The 22146-nt window shown below is 41.3% G+C and overlaps 1 protein-coding gene across 7 annotated transcripts in view; it reads right to left on the reverse strand.

Moving 5' to 3' along the window:
• Positions 1–5161: 5161 nt before the first annotated feature.
• Positions 5162–22146, reverse strand: part of LOC124113358 (prominin-1-like) — a 589013-nt gene continuing 572028 nt past the window's right edge. For all 7 annotated transcript variants that reach the window (XM_046473653.2, XM_046473656.2, XM_048393445.1 and 4 more), the window contains one exon: positions 5162–5380. In XM_046473653.2, coding sequence (XP_046329609.2) covers positions 5350–5380 — 31 coding nt within the window. In that variant the 3' untranslated portion in view covers positions 5162–5349. The remainder of the gene's footprint in view (positions 5381–22146) is intronic.

Raw genomic sequence — 22146 nt, forward strand, 5'->3', positions numbered from 1 at the left:
GCCAAGACGCAAAATATAATCTCACACTGACTTTGTCAAAGCAGACCTTGGGGATTACTCAATGTGTACATTAAACATTTAACACAATACTCACTATCTATTTTATGAAATAACACTGTTTGAAAATAATGAAAAACCCATAAAACTATAACAAAAGCTATCTAATAGAAGACAGAAACAACTCTTTGCAAACAAACTATAGAGTAAAGATATGCCAAAAGTAACACTCAAAACACAAGACGAAGGGGAGCAGTCATGTCTGTAATATGCTCTTCAAAAAAAGAAGCGCAATACGGATATTTTTGGCCATAAAAGCAAAATTAGAGGTGAAAATGAAGAGGTTTAATGTGTCATAGTATCAGTGACAAATTTCCCGCATCAAAATGATCGCAAAAAGGACATGCAAACCATTAGTCAGAAATACGTACGATTCGGAAAAACACACAAACAAACAAACAGTACATAAACAAAAGGGCCATGGAGCTGCACGCAGTGCACGTGCAGCGGCACTAAGAACAGTATTAAAGTGCACAGTTTTTGATTGCCTGGCATCTGCGTCAATCGAACAGAGACAGTTCAACAACATGCCAAGTTTAACAGAAGTGCAAAGAAAAAATGTCATAGGCTGCTTGCAGGCTGGGGAATACCGATCAGCTGTAGCCAGGATTTTCAATGTAGCGCCCAGCACCATTACAAGGCTTTGGCATCAGTTTTAACAGCATGGGTAAACACGTGATCGGCCAATCCGGGACGACCAAGAGTAACCATCCCCGCCCAAGATCGCTACATCCGACTGCGCCACCAACGTGAAAGGACGACCACAACAACCTCAACCGCATCTCAAATACCCAGACTGCGCGGAATCTTCTACCAGACTGTACAAAACTGTTTAATGGGGCCGTCACACCATGACGTTCTGGTCAGCGTTCTATGACGTTTGAGTAAACGTTGGTAGTCGCCCATGGTCGCTGGGATAGCGCCAGAAGAGCGTTGTGTGAACGCTAGTGAACGTCGGTGATCGCCGGGAATCGGCGGAGAACGCTGGTCCGGAAAAAAAGTTTTGAACATGCACAAAAGTTCTCACTGAGACCAGCGTTCTTCAACGTTTAATTTTAAACGCTGAAGAACGTTTAAGAACGTTCGTGGAACGTTTTACTAATGTTCGCCGAGCGTTGCACGCGTTCGGCTATCGTTAGTCAGTGGTTACTCTAGCGTTACTTGGTTGTTACTAATCGTTTGCTTTGCATTGAACGACTCACTGGCGACCTGTCAACGACTGCTGAACGGTCCCCTAGCGCACGCAGCGTGTGACTAAAGTCAAACACGCCAGCAAGACGCTATTCTGTCGTTATTCACACGTTAGTCACACGCTCAACACGCTCATCTAACGTTGACAAATCGTTCGTCGCGCGCCAGTGGCACGTTAGCACACGCTAATGGTTTTCAGGGGTATCTTACTTGGTCGCTGTTACACGCTTCTCGTGCATTAGACACACGCTAGTCATGCGTTAGGCACACGTTAATCACACGCCAGATGTCTCATCCTCATTCTAGAACGCTCAGAGAACGTTGACCAGAACGTCATGGTGTGACGGCCCCTTAAGAGCAACAGGTCTATGAGCAAGGTGTCCTGTTAGACGTGTCATATTGAGTCGACAACATCATCAGCAACACAGGGTATGGCCTCAACAGCGATGGAGAGATGTCTGGTTCAGCGATAAATCAAGATTTCTCATCCGTCGAGGGGATGGAAGAGCACGGTACTACAGACATCGGAGAGAACGTTACGCCAGAAACTGCATACTGGGAGTGGACAGGTATGGTTCTGGTAGCGTTATGATGTTGGCGGCTATCTCTCATCATGGCAGGACAGGTTTGGTCCATATCCAGGGCAATCTTACGCCTCAACGATACATCAACAAAATTCTCCTACCACACTTCCTCCCAATTGCAGCCAACGGTAACAGTGTATTCCAACAGGACAACGCTTGACTGCATACAGCACGGATCACAAGAGCCTGTCTACACAACAACAATGTTAATGTTCTCCCCTTACCCTCCCTGGATTTGAACTCGATAGAGCATCTGTGGGATGAATTGGTTAGACTGCTATGCCGACATCAACCACAACTTTGCATCTTCCTGAGGCAAGGGAGTTAACTGACTGTAAAAGTCCAGTTTCAAACCTTGACTAACTAGGATTATTGTGATAACACGGGTCTTATCTCGCGAAGTGCATCAAATCACGTGAGCCCCTTGATTAAAAACGTGGAAAGACTTGGAAAATATCAGTTGACAACGAGTTGGCGGTGCACATGCTTTGCAAATCCTGCAATCAACCGAAATCTGCATGATAGTTTACTAACTGGATTTCCATTTCGATGTGCGATTTTGATTGGACTATGCATAGACTCGTTTGTTCGGCCAAAATGTAACTCCATAATACCAGCCAAGTTTGGCAAGGGTGGAACTGGGCTTCTATAGTCAGTTAACTCCCTTTCCTCGGGAAGATGGGACGTTGCAGCAGTTTGCTTTTGCGTTGAAGGTCGAGTGGGCTACCATTCCCCTGAATGTTATGCATACTCGTTTCTTCAATGGGCGGGGCAGTCGGGTAGCCTAGTGGTTAAAGCGTTCGCTCGTCACGCCGAAGACCAGGGTTTGATTCCCGACATGGGTACAATGTGTGAAGCCCATTTCTGGTGTCCCCCGCCGTGATATTGCTGGAATATTGCTAAAAGCGGTGTAAAACCATACTCACCCACTCTTCCATGGGCAGGAAATGTCAGGCCGCTATCGATTCCAACGGGGGACATATGCGTTATTGACGGTAGCTGACCTTCACCTTGGAGTTTTCCTATGTACCGTTAACTGAGATGACTGCAATCACCAAGTGTTCTCTCCACAACATTTTGGCTCATTACCTTGTACGATTCCTCGTATAAATGTATTTTCCTACCTCACACAAATCTGACTTCGCATTTCCTTTTTTGAAGAGTATACGTAATCTTTGGTTTTGACATTAAGACATCAAGGGAAAAAAAAAACTATGTGAAGTTTGCATGACAGGTGCTTCTGATGACAAAAATAGAAAAACATATGATTCTGATTTGAAAGGTACTCTTTTTATTTTGTGTGTGCTAATTTGAAACACCAACACAAAGGGGTTGTGTTCCAATGTTTAATTAAAGAGTCAGTTTGAGGGAAAATAATATCCCAAATTATTATGTTACATGGACCACTGATTCTTTCTTAGTAAACTCAACATGTTCTCAAATCAACAGGAAAATCATTCAAGCAAGAAACATCAAACAATATCATTGTTTTATTGTTAATAGCAGAGAATACTACCTCAAATACATCATAGCTATAAATCCTGTATTTCAGCTGTCTATAAAATCTTCAGATTTTCAAAAGTCCCATTCACTGTCAACTATTCATGTCCAGTTGAGATACAAATAGTATCTCTCTTCCTAAACATCTGAGGATGCATGAGGCAAAAAATAAAAAATCTTCCATCTTGATGCTGAGATCCGTGGGATTACTCCTGATGTAATAGAGTTAGCATTCTCTGAATTATTAACAATGATAAACTATTGTTTAATAATTCTTATGAATTCAAAACCTCAATTACATCATAGTCAGAATATACCAAAAGGACCGATGGCCTCTGACAACTAGTAATACTCTGGAGAACAGTCTTCTGCATTTTGAGACAAGAAAACCAAAAACAAATTCAATAAATTTTTTCTTTGTTAACTTCAGACAATTTTAAGTGAAATTGAAGCACACGACCAGGACAGAGATGTCACTCAGGCAACTCCAGGCCTCTTTGAGTCCATGGATCGTGTTATGTCTGTGAGGTCCCAGAGGTGTGAACTTGTTCTTGCCTTAGAACTTTGAATTCCAATCCTCTGCATGTGTGAGGGCTGAGACTTGAAGAGCATGGAACTCTGATACTCCAGCTGCTGTGTTCATGGCAGGTAGAATGCTGTTTCCATGGTCTATTGCAACAATGTCACTTATTGCAAAGGTTCATACAGTTCTTCTAAAAGAGCAAAATGACAGGATCCATTTTGGGAATGTCCATGGAGTCTTGACATCCTCCAAAAGAAAGAGACAAGAGTCCGTTGAGGATGGGATGATCTCCTATAGGTAGTCCATTGTGTTGGAGAACTGAGGTGAGAGCAGACCTGTATGCCTCAATGTAGATGTTGGACAAAAATTATCACTGGTTGAGACTCTGTGGGCTGCCGAACATAAGGACTGTAACCAAGTTAATCTGCTCAACATCTACATATAGTGAGTGATTCTTCCTGCATTTAACAATGCTATCACGAAGACAATGTATCACACTGACCAGGATCTGTCTGAATACCCCAAAAAGGTGGGAAGACTTGATATATCCCTCTCAGAAACCAGTTCTGTAAGTCCCAATATTGGGAATGTGTTGATTGAATGAAAACAAAGCAACAACTATAAGGAGACTCGACTTGACATGGACATGACATGGTTCTTAAGCCGTGGTGACATTATCTACCATGGTGTCTCTCTGCTACATTTCACCTGGCCATGACACTTGCTCCCCCTTAAGACCTCATGGGGAAGCTTTTTCAGCCTGCATGTGTGATGGTGACAGTACTTAGATCAGCATATCCAGCAGGACTAGTGAAGCTTTGCAGTGATCTTAAATTGTCCACACATCTGACAAAGGAGACACCATCTGAGGCCCACAACATGTTAGCACATAGTAACAATGTGTATAAGGTAAATATATATTAATCCTCTTCATGTGTAGCGTAGGATAATAACTATCTAGTCTTATTAGAATATGTTACATTGAAGATACAATTATGGTATGACAACTTCCAAACTAATGTGCTATGACAGCTCAGGAAAATGTTTACCCGGTAGTTCTTGACACTAGCACAAACAGAATAGAAGTGAGGTTTTTCCACCTCACACATGCGCATGAGGCATGGGTTACAAGATACTTTTACTGATGATGTATAGTTGAGAGTGAAGGAGCCCTGTGTTGAAAATCTGTCGATTTTATAGTGTAATGATTACTTAAATACAGGATTTCTATCTCAGATAAAATATAGTTTTTGTCTTCGTAAGAATAAAAATGATTCTGGCTTTAATTTTAAGACAGAAAGAATGATCACAATACTTCATTACTTTATTTCTAATGGTACAAAACATAATTTATGATGTGAATCACTATTAATTATTCAGTGTCTTTCTAAAAATGGCACCTGATCGGACACAAATATGACAATATTTCTTGGACGGTATGTACTGTAGTCATCGGTAATCTTCCAAATGTTCAGGGACAATCTTCTTGTTCTCCTACCATCTGTCAGCATGACCAACTTTGTTCCTGGGAAACAAACAAATGACAATTATCAATAAAATTACTTTTCATTGGATTGATTTGCTTCTGGCTCTGCTGCACTCAGCAATATTCCAGCTATATGATGGCTTTCTGTAAATAATTGATGAAGGAGCAGACTGTCGTTGGGGTACGACACGCAGTCACAGAGCCATTTAGTGACCAACCATTTGATATTCAGGGGGGTTCTGGGATTTTGTATCAAGATATTTTTTCAGTTACAGCTACCGGTACACCCAATGGGAAGCTGTACAGCATGAAGTTGAGCAGTACTGTCAGCACTTTTACAGTGATAGCACTTGTACCACTGAACATCCATCTGATAATAAGACAGAAAGTACAACTCAATGATTACAGTGCTTTATCTGCTGCTCCATATCCGCTAGTACATATGCTTCGAATCAGTGGAGTACCGTAGACTGTGCATCAGCTCATATTGAGTACAGTTCCTTTTTGGCCAATATCTCCCTTACTATTTAGTGTATAAGTAAGAGTGAGTGAGTGAGTATGGTTTTACGCCGCTTTTAGCAATATTCCAGCAATATCACGGCGGGGGACACCAGAAATGGGCTTCACACATTGTACCCATGTCGGGAATCGAACCCGGGTCTTCGGCGTGACGAGCGAACGCTTTAACCACTAGGCTACCCGACCGCCCCGTATAAGTAAGAACTTATTAACATGACTTGGTCATTATATGAATATTTTAGAAAGCTAATTGAATGTTTGATAATTGTATCTTTTGGATGCCTTTTCCACCAATATATGCATTTTTTGTGCTTTTCTCTGCATAAAACATAAATTCATCAACATATATGGTAAATTATTACCTTAAACTTATATATATAAAAATATATAAATATAATTAAAATCATTATCATTAATGCACTATTACTCACCAAATCTATAAGTGATACATCCATAAGAAGTTTTAACTTTCAATGTGGTTAAAATGCGACAGTCAAAATATAAAATAACACACAAAAAACCCTGGAGTATATACTACTGACAAAAAGTAAGGGAACTAATGATTTAGGTGTAGCTGTCGTTGAGGTGTTCATTCATGATACTGTGGAACTACATTTGAATGCAACATCTAATCACAATAAAATTTCACATCATACATGAACAGCACTGATGCAAATGCACACAGAAGTCAAAGTACATGTATGTGCGCCTATATGGGAACTTACAATCACAATGCAATTTAGCTGAGCAAACTCTTAAAAATGCCTCCGAGACAGTATCTCGAGGAACAGACAAAATGGCAAATTGTGGGTACGGTGAGTGGGATCCCGGGGGGGGGGGGGGAAAGCCTGTATTTTGGTTTAAATCACACTAACTAAAATTTTCAGATTTTCAACTGACGTCCTCTTCACGGTCAATAACACAATTAGCTGTCGCCATGTAGTCTTGTAACTACCCAAGTCATAATATCACTTTTTTCCCCCCTAAGGTAGATGAAATGGGGAAGTGGGTAGGAGTACTTTGGATGTAATAGAGGTAGTATTCTTAGAACTATCATGGGATAACATTTATACTAAGTTATCCTATAATAATTAGATCCACATCAAGTGCTTTTATGAGTTATCATGGTGTAATATTTATACATCATTTCATATAATTATAGTTTAGCAAGTAATATTTATCATCAGGTAAAATGTATATATAAAATATCAGTAGTTTCAGTTATAGCTTTTTAGATAGTTGCTAGCCTAAGGTAATGGGAGCACATCTTCTAGACATACTATTCAATAAAATAAGAGTTACGTCTACATAGTGAATTGATTTGAAGCTTTTAGATAAATGCTAGCCTAGCTAAGTTGTCAAGATCCCATCTCCCAGACAAAGGATATGTCTACATAGTCTTATAGATTACCTGGAACTATTTTATTTAAGTATATCTGTCATCACCTACCGGGGTATATTAGAATAACATTACTTCAATTAAGACTCATTAAGGATTAGCCCCCATACAAGCTCGTCTATAGTGCATTAAGGATTGGCCCCCATACAAGCTCGTCTATAGGGCATTAAGGATTAGCCCCCACACAAGCTCATCTATAGTGACACCCTAATCTCTTTCAAAGCATCCAGTAAATATGTCAACAAGATTAGTGCCAGTCCAACAGGATTAACAGGATTAAGTATTCCCCTCTGTCTAGCCATCCATTTAGCATAGGACACAACCAATCGTGTATCAACCAATCACATTCCTTTTTATTGAGCAAACTTTTGTTAAATACATACTGTAGCCAAGTTCTAGCAGAGAACCTAAAACTAACCTCACAAAGCCCACCTAAACAAACTCAAACACTTCAAATTAAAACACAAGCCCTCTAATTAATCTCTTAAAGCTTTAAACAACTCACAAACCCAAAACAACCAAAACACCGCAAACACTACTCACCCCTTCCAAAACACTCCATCCACAACCCCTCACCTCAAACACCACAACTCAAACACACATCCTATACACCAAATCCCAGTATGGCAGACCAAAGACAAATCGAGATAAGCGAAATCTCTGGCATTACATCCCCTACACCTGCGGAGGCGCACAACACCTCCGACAGGGCAACAACCACACTCATTCCCACAGGCTACGGCGATGAAGACCCTCAAGCCTCCTACATGGAAACCCAACCCAGCACCCCACCTCCCCAAGCATGCAACTAAAAAAAACGCAAACTAGACCCATCAGCATCACCTACCTCACACACCCTCTCACCCGCAGCCCTCATCACCACGTGGGCCCTCTACTTTTTTTCGGCCACCCCCTCTGTACAACTAGCTCCAACACTAACCATAAATAAAATAGGCATGTGGCTAAGGCAACAAAAAATCAATTACCTAAACATCAAACGTAGCTTCAAAGGATATCAGATAATCTTCCCAAATCAGGAATTCTACATAGCTGCAACTAAAATTAAACAAATATTCCAATTCACCGTAAATAGCTCTAAACCTAACTGGCAAATATACACTAGGGGAGTTATTCGAGTGCACCCAAGGGAAACCGACGAGGACCTCGACATATACGCCCAAGAAGCTAACACTATCCAAACCCAACCACAAATAACTAGCCTCCGCAGGATTAAATCAAACAGAAACGGGAAAACCACCCCCACACCTATTGTAATAATAAACTTAAAAAAAACAGCTAAACACCCTGAAGCCCCCAAACATATCACTTTCGGCGCTAACCATAACTTAGAGGTCAAACCATACATCAAGCAAGTAAAGCAATGTTCCAATTGCCTACAATATAATCACACCGCTAACCAATGTACTTTCAAAAAAACTAAATGCAAAAACTGTGTCCAAACGGACAGTCCAGGCATATGCACACCCTGGTGCATCCATTGCAAATCCATAAAACACTCATCACTCTCCAACCAATGCCCCCACAGACTATCACTCACCCAACAGGCCAACAGACATATAGACATAAACACAGCCAAAATCCAAACCAAAAAACCCACACCGAAAGCATGCAAACAACTACTACCAACACCACCCCCAAACAACAACACTAACGCACGCAAAACAGTATACCCAATCTCCGTATGGGACCAAAATCAGCGAGACGCATACATCGCAAATGAAACAAACACCCCACACATCCCACAAACTCACACTCTCACCCTCCCCGCCTCTCACCCCACAATTACCACATCTACACCAGCAAGCAAAACCCAACGCACAACGACCACCACACAACCAGCACAAACACTAGCCATCACAGCCACAAGGGCAACAACACTCCAAAACCTACAGGCACCCCCCGAACACCCAGTCAACAGGGAAACTACAGAAACCACTCAGACTCTCTCACCCAAACCCAGCGTGCAACCCACCACCGAAGAGAGTGACCAAACTAAAGATAACTTAACCGAAGAGGACGAGTACACATCCTCAGAGGAAATAAACGATCTTACCTTGTCAGCCCCAAAAACCAAAAGCTATAGAAAAAAACTCACCCAAAACGTAGCAAGCAAAAAACTAAACAACTTAGTCCTCCTACTAGCTTACATGTTAAAGCAGTCCAATCCAGAAGCCAGCTCCAAAGCCTTCTTTGGTGTAGCACATAAACTTAAACTCGTCACCACCTCTTTCGACCGTTTCAGCAGCAACCATAATAACCTACTAAAGTAAATACCTAAACCAAGCCTAAACCAAACATAAATCCACCCAGTTTCCCAATGGAAGGCCTAAACATTTTTCAATGGAATGCCAATGGCCTCGCCGGCCATGGTTCTGAACTTAAAGCTAAATTCAAAATAGATAAAGGTCCCCATGTAGCTTGTATTCAAGAAACCAAATTCTCACATAAAACTAAATTCAACCTACCAAATTATAACGCAGTAAGAACCGACAGGTCCAAAACCATCCCAGGCAGAACAGGAGGAGGTCTAATCATCTACGTTAGAGAGGATATTAACTACGAGGAAGTTAAAGTAAACACTCCTAATCTAGAAGCTAATGGAATCCAAGTCACCATCAATAACCAAAAAATAAAAATCATTAACATCTATCACTCAACACTAAAACCAATTAAAGATACAGACCTAGATATCCTTTACCAATTAGGAAATAAATCAACCATCTTCCTAGGAGACTTCAATGCCCATCATCCTACCTGGGGCATTGCAGATAAACTAGACAACCATGGACAACTAATATCAGAGTGGATCGAAAAAAATGACCTAATACTATTAAACAATAACCAACCAACTAGATACGACAAAATCCACCACACCATGTCGGCTATCGACTTAACAATATGTACGCCAGACTTAGCACAAAGTCTGATGTGGGACGTCCACCCAGTACCTCTAGGCAGCGACCACTTTCCCATAAATATAACCCTAGGAAATATAAAAATACCAAATCAAACCCCTAAACAGGAACCTAAATTTCAGTACAAAAACGCCAACTGGGACCAATTCCAAGAATTATGCAACGAAAGCTAATCTAAACGATTTAGAAACAACAGACCCCGAAACATTCTGTCAAAACCTAACTAACTTCATAATCAACGCAGACAAATCCGCAATCCCCTTCAAATCATCCAACCCAGGAAAACCCACTGTCCCTTGGTGGAATGAGGAAATAGAGCTAACTAGACTAAAACGCAAATCAGCTTTCAACAGAGCTAAACGAGACCCCTCTCATCTCAAAACAGCTCATGAACTTAACCACCAAGTCCAAAACCTAGTAAAAACTGCTAAAACCAAAAACTGGAAAAAATTCTGTGAGGAGCTAAACCACCACACCGACGCTAGGAAGGTGTGGCGCAAAATTCACGCCATCCGAGGCATCAAACGGCACAAAAAAAGCCCCAATATAAACAACTCAACTAACCCCACCCAAAAGGCCAACAACCTAGCCAAACACTTCTCTAAAGTTAGTAGCAACAGTAACTTCAGTAAGAAATAAACAAGATAAACTAAATAAAGAAACCAAATTCTCCAAAGAAAACAGACAAGACAACCTAGAAATAAATCAACCTTACACCATAGAAGAACTAAATCACGTACTAAACAATAGAAAAAATGGAACAGCCCCTGGCCTAGACCTCACCTCTTACCAAATAACCAAACACTTACCTACCAAACTACTCCAAACTTTACTTAAACTATACAACCTAGTCTACCTAAACGGACAGGTCCCATCCTCATGGAAGGAAGCTCTAGTAATCCCAATACCTAAACCAAATAAACCAGCAGATCAGGCAAACTCCTATAGGCCCATCTCCCTAACCTCAAATCTCTGCAAAATAATGGAACTTATGACTAAAAATAGGCTAGGCTACAGCACTACCTAGACCAAAACAACATCATAAACCCCGACCAAAGCGGCTTCATTCCTGGCCGATCAACTCTCGATAACCTTGCCCGACTAGAACAGGATATAAAAACAGGACAGCTAAACAAGCAATACACCATAGGCATATTTCTCGACTTCTCTAAAGCTTTCGATATGGTATGGCACCACGGGCTAATACAAAAACTAAAAAAAATAGGACTAAAAGGCCAAATAATAAACTTCATCCAAGATTTCCTAAACAATCGCAAAATTACCGTGGGTATAGACCATACGCTATCGGACCAGTGTCCCCTAGAAAATGGCACTCCCCAGGGCAGCATCCTCAGCCCAACCCTCTTCAATATAATGATAAATGACCTATTCGAGGGCTTATCCCCTAAACTAAACACTTCACTTCAGGCCCTTACAGGAGAAATGCCACTAAATCTACGCAGGGAACATCTAAGCCTTAATTTCTGGGCCGCGTCCCAAACAAACCCTCTCATCCAAAACCTATTTAACCAAAACATTAGCCCAAGAAACCAAGCTCTAGCTCGCAAACACCCCTTACTCACCCCAATATCCCAAAGAATAACTAACTACCTCAATGAACACCAAACTCAAAATCTTAAACAAAACTGCAAAAAATCAAATATCTTCACCCCTAAACTCAAAATACCCCAAATAGACACAACGCTAGCTAACCAAATAAATAAACAAACCGACCCAAACATAGCTAAAACCACCACACTTGCATACATACACGAAAATTGGCCAAATTGGTGTCACATATACACTGACGGATCTTCAGACCCGACCTCCAACCACACAGGCTTCGGAGTCCATACCACACAACCAGTTATATCCGCACAATCTTACCGACTCCCTAACAACCAATCTATATTCATGGCCGAACTTATGGGCATGGCCTCAGCCCTGCATAACCAACAATCTAAAAACAACCCAAAAATCCTAATTCTCACCGACTCCCTTAGTGGACTACAAGCCCTCCAAAACAAAAATACCAAAAAGTGACCTAAATTAATAAACCAAATACTGAAAAAGCTCCAACGACCTAACAAAAGCAGGCAAACAAATGTAACAGGACAGGCTTTGGGCACTTTAAGACACCATGACTTTGCGTTGTGTTTCTTTTTCTCTGAAGATATTAATGCCGAAAATACTAAAATAAAGTGTCTATGGTCCCTCTGTCTGTCCTTTACAACCTCAGTTCGTTGGATGTAGGGAGGTGATTCACAACAAAATATAATCAAGTTTCAACAGTTTATTACAGAAAAATAAACAAAACGAAAAAAACCAACTGTATCAAAATATAAATACGAACTCAACAACAATTACAAATCAATCAATCAATCAATCAATCCTAATCAAAAATCCTACTTATACCCTCAAAATAAAACTCAAAAGCAGCCTAAAGCAAACCCCTCACTAACCCACTTTAATCCCTACAACATCCTTGACACAGTCTATGAAAACAAACCACCCTTTCAAACCTCCAAACACAATTGGTCTATGTAGCTACATCACATAGCTGACATTATTTCCTGCTTAAATCCACCCGTCCAACCCAGCTTTCTAACAATTTACCCAGTAATTCTAAAGTTGCCACATAATTTAGATCTTTATTGCCTAAAACCACTAGGGATTGTGGAATTGTTCATCCTCCGAACACGGTAATTTGGTGTGGTCTCCCTCACCTGTAATGATCTTCCCGATCATGCAAGACAATGAGAGCATTCGCGCCTATCTCTTATATACTCGCAAGGACACGTAACCCCTGGGTCAACACGTCTAAACGGTGCAGCCACTGGCTAATCCAGTCTGTCACCAACCAATCGGAGCGCTCTTACCATACGACCCACGACTGTAAACACTAAATAGGCATGCAGCCGACAAACACACGTGCCCGCACGTGGGGCAAGATCTGAAACGTGCTGTCCCAAGCGAACTACATATGGGTAAGGAGCTATTAACCACGTAAATGCTACCATCTATCCTACATAATCAGAGGAAATTTCAATATTTCTACATTCCTCCCCCCTAAGAACAAAGTAACTCTTACTTTGTCTAAAATTTCGGATCATTAAAACAAATATTCCAAAATATTCCCCTTTTTAATAGGTTGACTGACTAACTGAATAAACAAAATCATTTGTGTAATTACAACAAATTAATGAATAGAAATCAAAACACTGAGGGTTTACTCAGAATCGGCATCAATGAACAAATATTTCAAGTCGCTGAGGTCTTGTTCCTCCCGACTGCACCGTCGGGAAGGCCACCGGCGTCTTTCTTCTTGAGCTTGAAGCTGCTCCTCTTCATGGATCTGGGTGTCGTGTCTAGGGGGCCTAGGGGGCAAAACATCCTCAGGGTCCCTATATTCATGGTTTGGCCTCTCCTCCGAGGTGATGCTGGCCACCGGCCGATGTATCTTTACATGGGCCTTGGCATGAGTTCTCTTTTTGTACAGTTTCCCACATTGATCGCATCGGGATAAAGTTACATATTTATTATGGAAACGGGCCCAGTGGTCCAGTAAGCGGCCAAAGCGGGGATAGTGTGCGTTGTCACATCCCGTGACAGGGCACTTCACCCCCCCTTTTTCCCAGTCCTGCCTCAACGTCTTCAGTTCGAATTCCCTTCTTTCCATCGCATCTACTTCTATTTCTATCTCCATTTCTTTAACAAACAAAATAAAAATGCCTATGGTTCTACCCTCAGGGTCTGTGCAATTAAAAACATAATCAGGTTTCCTAGGGAGAATAACGGTCTCGAGGTTTCACAATTCTTCCCCTTCTAGTCCAAACAGGTGTTGCGGAAGCAGGTGGACTAGATCCCATATTATCTATTAAATCACCTAAAGAATCCACCCCATATTCATTATTTAATTCACTAACAGATTCTGTTTCAGATTCCTTTGCAACACTGGCAGACTCATCAACTTCCAGGGGTTTTAAGTGATCAACATGAACAATGATGCAGGTTGTTTTATTATCTCTCTGTATTTTGTAGGCGAGAGGAGATACTTTCTCCCGAACAAAATAAGGTCCAGTCCAACCCAAGCCAAGCTTCCGCCCAGCTGTTGGGGGATACCACCGCCAGACTTGCGAGCCTACTTCAAATTCCCTATGTTTGAGATTAATGTCATAGTTTCGTTTCTGGGTTTTAGCTGCGTTTCCTAAATGCTCATTTGCAAATTCAAAATTTTCCTGCATGACTCTGCGCAACCATTCTACATATGCTACTGGACATAAATCTGGAGTGACATTTGGCGGACTTCCCACCATGACATCCAAAGGAAGTTGAATTTCCCGCCCTAACATAAGTAGATTTGGAGAGCAGTGAGTACTTGAATGAACACTAGCTCGGTAGGCCATTAGGAGGTATGGTAAGTGGTCATCCCAATCTAATGGTTCTTGGTGCGTATAAATAGAAAGCATTTGCCGAAGAGTCCTATTAAAGCGTTCAACAAGACCATCTGACTGAGGATGATATGGTGTAGTACGGGTTTTAGTTATACTCAACAGTCTACAAACCTCAGTAAACAAGGTAGATTCAAACTCACGGCCTTGATCCGTGTGGAGTTGTCGAGGACAACCAAATCTACAAAATACCTCAGTCACTAACTTGTCAGCAACGGTAATAGCTTTGTGATTTGGAACAGCAAAAGCCTCTTTCCATTTAGTGTAGTAATCACCCAAGACTATGATGTAGTCATTTCCATTCCTAGTTATCGGAAAAGGACCCAAAATATCCACTGCCATACACTCCATGGGAGCACGAATTTTAAATTGTTTCAGTGAGGACTTTCCCTTTCCTTGACCTGGTTTGCAACGTGCACAATACTGGCATAATTTACACCAGCGACGAATTGAATCGGACATGCCTGGCCAATAGAATCTACGTTTGATTGACTGCTGAGTTTTATCTCTGCCAAAATGTCCTGCTGTACGTTTAGTATGTAAATGACTGAAAACTTCTTCCCTGATAGCTTCTGGTGCAATAAGTTGCAAAAGCTCTCCACCTACATGCAAAGAACTTTTCCTATACAGTAATTGATTTTGAAGTGTGAGTGAATCCCACTGACCCCAAAGACACTTGGCGTCAGAGTTCAGATCAACTATGTCAGTTTTTAATGGTTTGTCAGCTGATGCCTTTAATCTATTCAGAATAGGACCGATACTAGGATCGTCTTGCTGCATTTTGAGTAACTCGTCTTTAGTCCAAACGGGTAGCCAATTAGATGTGTTTTCAGAATTGCCTATATTCCTACTTGTAGGTATTACAATAGGATTGATCGTCTGGGTTTCCCGATCATGCCTCCCAACTTGTACCTCCAAATTTAAAACAGACTGATCAGATCCGGCTGAATCAGAGAACACAGCAGAGGATTCCTCCCTGCAGTCAATACAAGTTGTGTTTTTACATTTTCGAGTTGGTTTCCTTGATAACGCATTATGCTTTGTACCAGACCTATACTGAATATCCATACTGTAAGTCTCAATGACACTTAACCAACGTGCTAGCATTCCCTCTGGATCTTTGAAATTTTTAAGCCAGATGAGTGGCGCATGATCAGTTCTAAGCAAGAACCTACGTCCATATAGGAAATGTCTAAATTGCTTTAAGAAAGTGACAACGGTCAGAAGTTCACGCTTAGTGGTACAATAGTTTTGTTGAGCCTGATTCAGAGTTTTACTAGCATATGCAAGTACCCTTTCTTGTCCATCAATTTGAACCTGTGACAACACAGCTCCAATGCCATAAGCACTGGCATCGGTATCTAACACGAACTGACCTTCATCTTGGGGGAAAGCTAGTATGGGAGCAGTAACCAAGTTTTGTTTCAGCTTTTGAAAAGCATGTTCACAATCCTCATCCCACTTAAATCGAACATGTTTCCGGATCAACCTTGTGAGTGGCGCAGCAATGTTTGCAAAGTCCTGGACGAAATGACGATAGTAACCAACTAACCCTAAGAAACTACGAACCTCAGACCTATTTACAGGTCTTGGCCATGATTCAATGGCTTTTGTTTTCTCAGTGTTACATTGGATACCATCCTTGGATACGACATGCCCCCAAAAAGCTACTTCTTTTTGAAAAAGCACACATTTTTGTGGTTTTAATTTCAATTTGGCTAATTTCAATTGTGTAAACACCAGTCTAAGATTTTCTAATGCTCCGGCAAAATCTGACCCAAAGACAATAATGTCATCCAAATAGCACAAACATCTTTTCCACTTGAGTGTACCGAGTACTCTGTCCATTAGTCTTTCGAACGTAGCCGGGGCATTTGTAAGTCCAAATGGCATCATGTTAAAGTGAAAAAGCCCAAAATGAGTGGTGAAAGCTGTTTTTAATTTGTCCTTTTTATCCATTTCTACCTGCCAGTATCCACTAGCAAGGTCCAAAGTACTGAACCATTGAGCCCCACTAAGATTCTCAAGTGTATCATCAATCCGAGGTAGCGGATAAGCATCTCGTAAAGTTACGGAATTCAGCTTTCTAAAATCAATACAGAAATGAATACTGCCATCCTTTTTAGTAAACAGACACACAGGAGCTGACCAGGGACTTCACTTGGTTCTACAATACCCTGTTTTAACATTTTGTCAACCTCTTCCTCCACTACAACTTTGCTAGCACTTGGTAATCTACGAGCTGGTAACTTTATTGGATGGGCCTCCCCAGTGTCTATCTTATGGGTCACCAAGTCAGTCTGACCAATGCACCCATCTATGTCAGCAAAGACCTCATGGAACTCACCAACTAACTTTGCCACAGACTGTTTTTGTTCCGTTGAGAGATCAGCTGAACTAGCCTCAACTAAGGTTTGCAAGTGCTCAGGAAGATTGTTTTCGGTATAGGTTCCCTTACTAACAGGTAAGTCTTCCACTATCTGGTCCTTACGACAAAAAGACCCTTATTCCGCCAGTACTTATTAGGTTCAATTACAGCGACATGTTCTAACTGATTGGTATCAGCTTTACAAACTATCATTTTCTCGGAATGGGCTGGGATTTTGGTTCTTTCTGTCACTCTAACTCGCGAACAGTTGTAAGTCTTCAGTTTGTGCAGTTTAATCTTGCCTTTGCAGGTTTTCAATTCCTGCTTAACAATTTTGATTTCTCCCCTATATTTCTCCAAAAAGTCCATGCCCAGGATTCCAGATAACTTGTCAAGGTCAGCAACCACAAAACTCTGTTCAAAACTTGAACGTCGCGAGCTAAACTGAACCATAAACTTCCCCTTGACATCTATATCCTTTCCATTAGCAGTAGTGAGGTTGATGTTCGTTTGGACGAGTAACGAGTCCACGAACCCCAACCTTCTAAAGTCAGCATGAGAAAGTAGAGAAATAGGTGAACCTGTATCAATCAAAGTACTACAATAGCCTTTGTTCAAAAGGATATCCATATACAGGCAATTAGGATCGCCCTGCACATTCCAAAGACTAATAGGTACTTTTTCCTGATCAACTGAAGAAACTTCTGTTGTAATGCTTATATTTGGTAGGAGTGGAACTTGATCCACTTGGCTCACAACCTCTAACTCAGCACATGGCCTCTTTATCGACTGACAAGTGGCTGAAGCAACGGCCTCTACTTCAGCCTCTATATGTTTTCCGATCTACCTTCGGTCTGCTCTGTTAGTGCTAAGTTCTTAGTTAATTTCGCCAGCAGTTTTGGACAATAGTCCCTAAAGTGGTCTTTCTCCTGACAATAAAAACAACCTTTTTGTCTGAGCCTAGACTGACCATTCGAACCCTCGAGAGTTTTAAACTTCTCTTCTATCAGTTTCAAAATGTCACCTAGTCCTACCTCACTGTTCCTTTTTTCCCTATGTTCTTGATCAGGTGAGCTTTGAACAACACTAACTTTCCCTTCTACAGGTTTTCTAGCCCTATTGCCTTCCATTGCTTCGTATTCTAGTGCGGAAGAAATGGCCTCATCTAGAGTGTGTGGATGGCTAAAGGTCACTTTCTTTTTCATTTCAAATGAGGTTAGCCCATTGACAAATTGGTCTATGATCTGCATCTCTAGAGCCATGTATGGCACTTCCGGGTAAGCCAAAAGGGCTAGCCTACGCAATTGATAACCATAATCAGTGACTGGTTCATCTTTTTCTTGCCTCCTGTTTCGAAACTCACAACGATAGGCAACACTCCTTTCCCTGGGATTAAACCTTTGTTGAAGGACATTTCTGATGGCATTATAATCACACAACTGCCCAAAGGTTAAACTGCTTAGCATCTTTTGAGCTGCCCCCCGTAAACTCATTGAGAGCTGTTGAGCCTTCTGCTCATTCCAACCATTCCAGTTGGCGACCTGCTCAAAATGCACCATGTAATCCTGCCAGTCACTAGTTTTACCATCGAAAGTGTCAGGTTGTTTTTCCCTTCTAGTCATTTTAAAATTTCTGCTGGGTAATCTTTCATTGCCATCAGAAAGAAAACGTGAGGAGGTTCCTTCTCTGGGCCTACCATGTCTTCCTCCGAAATCAGGACAGTGTGTGCTATCCAACCTATCTACTTGTCGACTGCTCTGTGAAGAAGGATAAATGCTTCCTCCTACAATGGGGTTGACTCTAAATGGTATCCTATCACCCTCACTAACATCTACTGGTATATCAAATCTAACAGACCTTCTGCTGTGGTCTACTGCTTGAGTACTCACATCCCTAGGTATAATCACATTCCGGTCCCAAAATGAGGGATAACCTGAGTTTGATTGTGGGAACATGTTTGCACTGGATGCATTCATCCCTACATCTATCAATGTTTGCGACCCTGGTGTAAATCCACTCGGTCTAGGGGTAGAAGTAAATACTCCTGGTCTAGATGGAAGACCATGAAAACTATCTTCAGAGGGAGGTGACAAGAAACTGAAGTTGAACAAGTCAAAACCCTGTTCACTTGCATTCATTTTAACAAACTATCCTTTTTAAACTAATATCCCTAATTTAATTTCAATTAATTAAATTCAGTATAAATCACCAATACCACTACATCCTGGTCTCGGCACCAAAAATGTAACAGGACAGGCTTTGGGCACTTTAAGACACCATGACTTTGCGTTGTGTTTCTTTTTTTCTGAAGATATTAATGCCGAAAATACTAAAATAAAGTGTCTATGGTCCCTCTGTTTGTCCTTTACAACCTCAGTTCGTTGGATGTAGGGAGGTGATTCACAACAAAATATAATCAAGTTTCAACAGTTTATTACAGAAAAATAAACAAAACGAAAAAAACCAAATGTATCAAAATATAAATACGAACTCAACAACAATTACAAATCAATCAATCAATCAATCAATCCTAATCAAAAATCCTACTTATACCCTCAAAATAAAACTCAAAAGCAGCCTAAAGCAAACCCCTCACTAACCCACTTTAATCCCTACAACATCCTTAACACAGTCTATGAAAACAAACCACCCTTTCAAACCTCCAAACACAATTGGTCTATGTAGCTACATCACATAGCTGACATTATTTCCTGCTTAAATCCACCCGTCCAACCCAGCTTTCTAACAATTTACCCAGTAATTTTAAAGTTGCCACATAATTTAGATCTTTATTGCCTAAAATCACTAGGGATTGTGGAATTGTTCGTCCTCCGAACACGGTAATTTGGTGTGGTCTCCCTCACCTGTAATGATCTTCCCGATCATGCAAGACAATGAGAGCGTTCGCGCCTATCTCTTATATACTCGCAAGGACACGTAACCCCTGGGTCAACACGTCTAAACGGTGCAGCCACTGGCTAATCCAGTCTGTCACCAACCAATTGGAGCGCTCTTACCATACGACCTAGACTGTAAACACTAAATAGGCATGCAGCCGACAAACACACGTGCCCGCACATGGGGCAAGATCTGAAACGTTCTGTCCCAAGCGAACTACATATGGGTAAGGAGCTATTAACCACGTAAATGCTACCATCTATCCTACATAATCAGAGGAAATTTCAATATTTCTACACAAATAACCTTCTTGTGGATCCCCGCCCACGTAGGAATTTACGGCAACGAAAGCGCCGATAAAGCAGCTAAATTATCTCTCAAAATACCAGAAATAAGCCTAAACCTACCCATCTCAAAATCAGAAATTAAAAGTGTAAACAAACAAAAACTAACCAAAAAATGGCATAATCAATATCAAAACTCAAATAGCCAAATCAAAAAAGTGCTCAGAAAACCACTAGCCAAACCTAAAATCCTACACCCCTCTAAAAAAATTGACAGATTAATTACAAAACTCCAAACAGGACACACGAACCTAAATAACCACCTAAAACAACTTAAAAAACACACCACAGGAAACTGCCCCCACTGCAAACAACCTGAAACCACAGAACACGCACTCATCCACTGCACCCACTACCAAACACACAGAACCACACTACAAACCAACCTCAATCTAAATAAGGTTCCTACTCTAGATGAAATACTAAACCCTCAAAATAAACTAGAAAACTTCAAGGCCCTAGGCGTATTCCTAATCAAAACAGACCTAATTAAGCGCATCTAAAAACTAATTAATCTACCAATCCAAAATCCAATAAACATACAAACACCCACCTCACCCGGCTCCCTTAGTTCCCTCCTCCACCCACCTCGGCATTTATTCCAAATTTAAAAATTTCAAAAAATCAATATAAGCAACCCCTAAAAACCCCCTCTTGGTTTGCACACACCACTTTCACCCTTCTCGGAATACACTAAATGGTCCGGCCAGGCCCGTGTGCGAAATACGCTGCAGTCGGAAAGCGCACGTTAAATCTTCTATATCAGTCAGTTAGCAGAGAAGGGGATAGACTCTCTTACCAAGCAGACCTCTCTCCCACAGCCCAGAGTGTGTACCGACTCTCTGTGGCACCCTGTTATTTTCTAAGATATTGTAAATTGTTAATTGTTCTTGTAGATAAAATTGTGATTAGTCTCCTGTGACTCTGGCTCTTTGCTGACTAATTCCACAAGAAAACCAGCACGTCATTTGGAAGGTATTGTTCACCCAGAACAGTTCCATGATAGAACTATTAACAAAGATAACTATTGTACGATAATTGTTAAACTTCCACCTCTATTAGACTATCATCTTGATAGTCTTGTTGAATCGATTCTCTGGTGGGCATAGATATCCTCTGTGTAAGTGGAATTGTGCTCCGATGTATATGATGTCTTGAACCGGAGTAGTCTTGGACTTGGAAGGATTGAACTAGGAAGCCTAGGAAGGTCATAAGTTGGACCAAGAATATCATGTTCTGATGTAGTTGAGGTTTTTCTTGGTCTGCCGCTAGGAAAGCGTCCAGGTAGCCATGGATTCGAACTAACTGGATGTGAGCGAATTTGATGACTGGTGCTGTAATCCTGGTGAATAGTCAAGGGGCTATTGCTATCCTGAATGGTAGGACTTCGAATTTGTAGCGACAGCCATTGATTGTGAGGCGTAGATACTTCCGTGAGAATGGGTGTATAGGGACGTGAAGATAAGCATCTTGTAGGACTATGCTGATACGCCAGTCTCCTTTCTTCAACTTTGACCTTAACTTCCGTATGGACTCCACCTGGAATATTGGCGGAGGTACCAGATATCTCTTGTTGAGGATCCAGAGAGACCGGAGAGTAAAAATCCTTGGTGTTGTTGGTCTCTGTTAGTCTCCAAATGGCTCGCATCTTTAGTAGCTTCCTGACGGCCAAATCTGCAGCTGCTAACTTGGCTCCGACTGGGTGAAATCTGCATCCCACAGCGTTTGTCTTCTGGATCGGGTGTTTCCTTACCCATGAGCCACGGCGACTAAAATCAAGTGGTCCAACGTAACTTGCTTCCAATTTTAGGCGTATGACAGAATGCGCCCTCCCGCTGGTCCCAGAATCTGCATTATGTTGAAAAACTGCATATATTGCAGTCCATAGAT

This window comes from Haliotis rufescens, unplaced genomic scaffold (genome assembly GCF_023055435.1).
Source record: "Haliotis rufescens isolate VD_foot unplaced genomic scaffold, xgHalRufe1.0.p SCAF_12, whole genome shotgun sequence".
Lineage (NCBI taxonomy): Eukaryota > Metazoa > Mollusca > Gastropoda > Lepetellida > Haliotidae > Haliotis > Haliotis rufescens.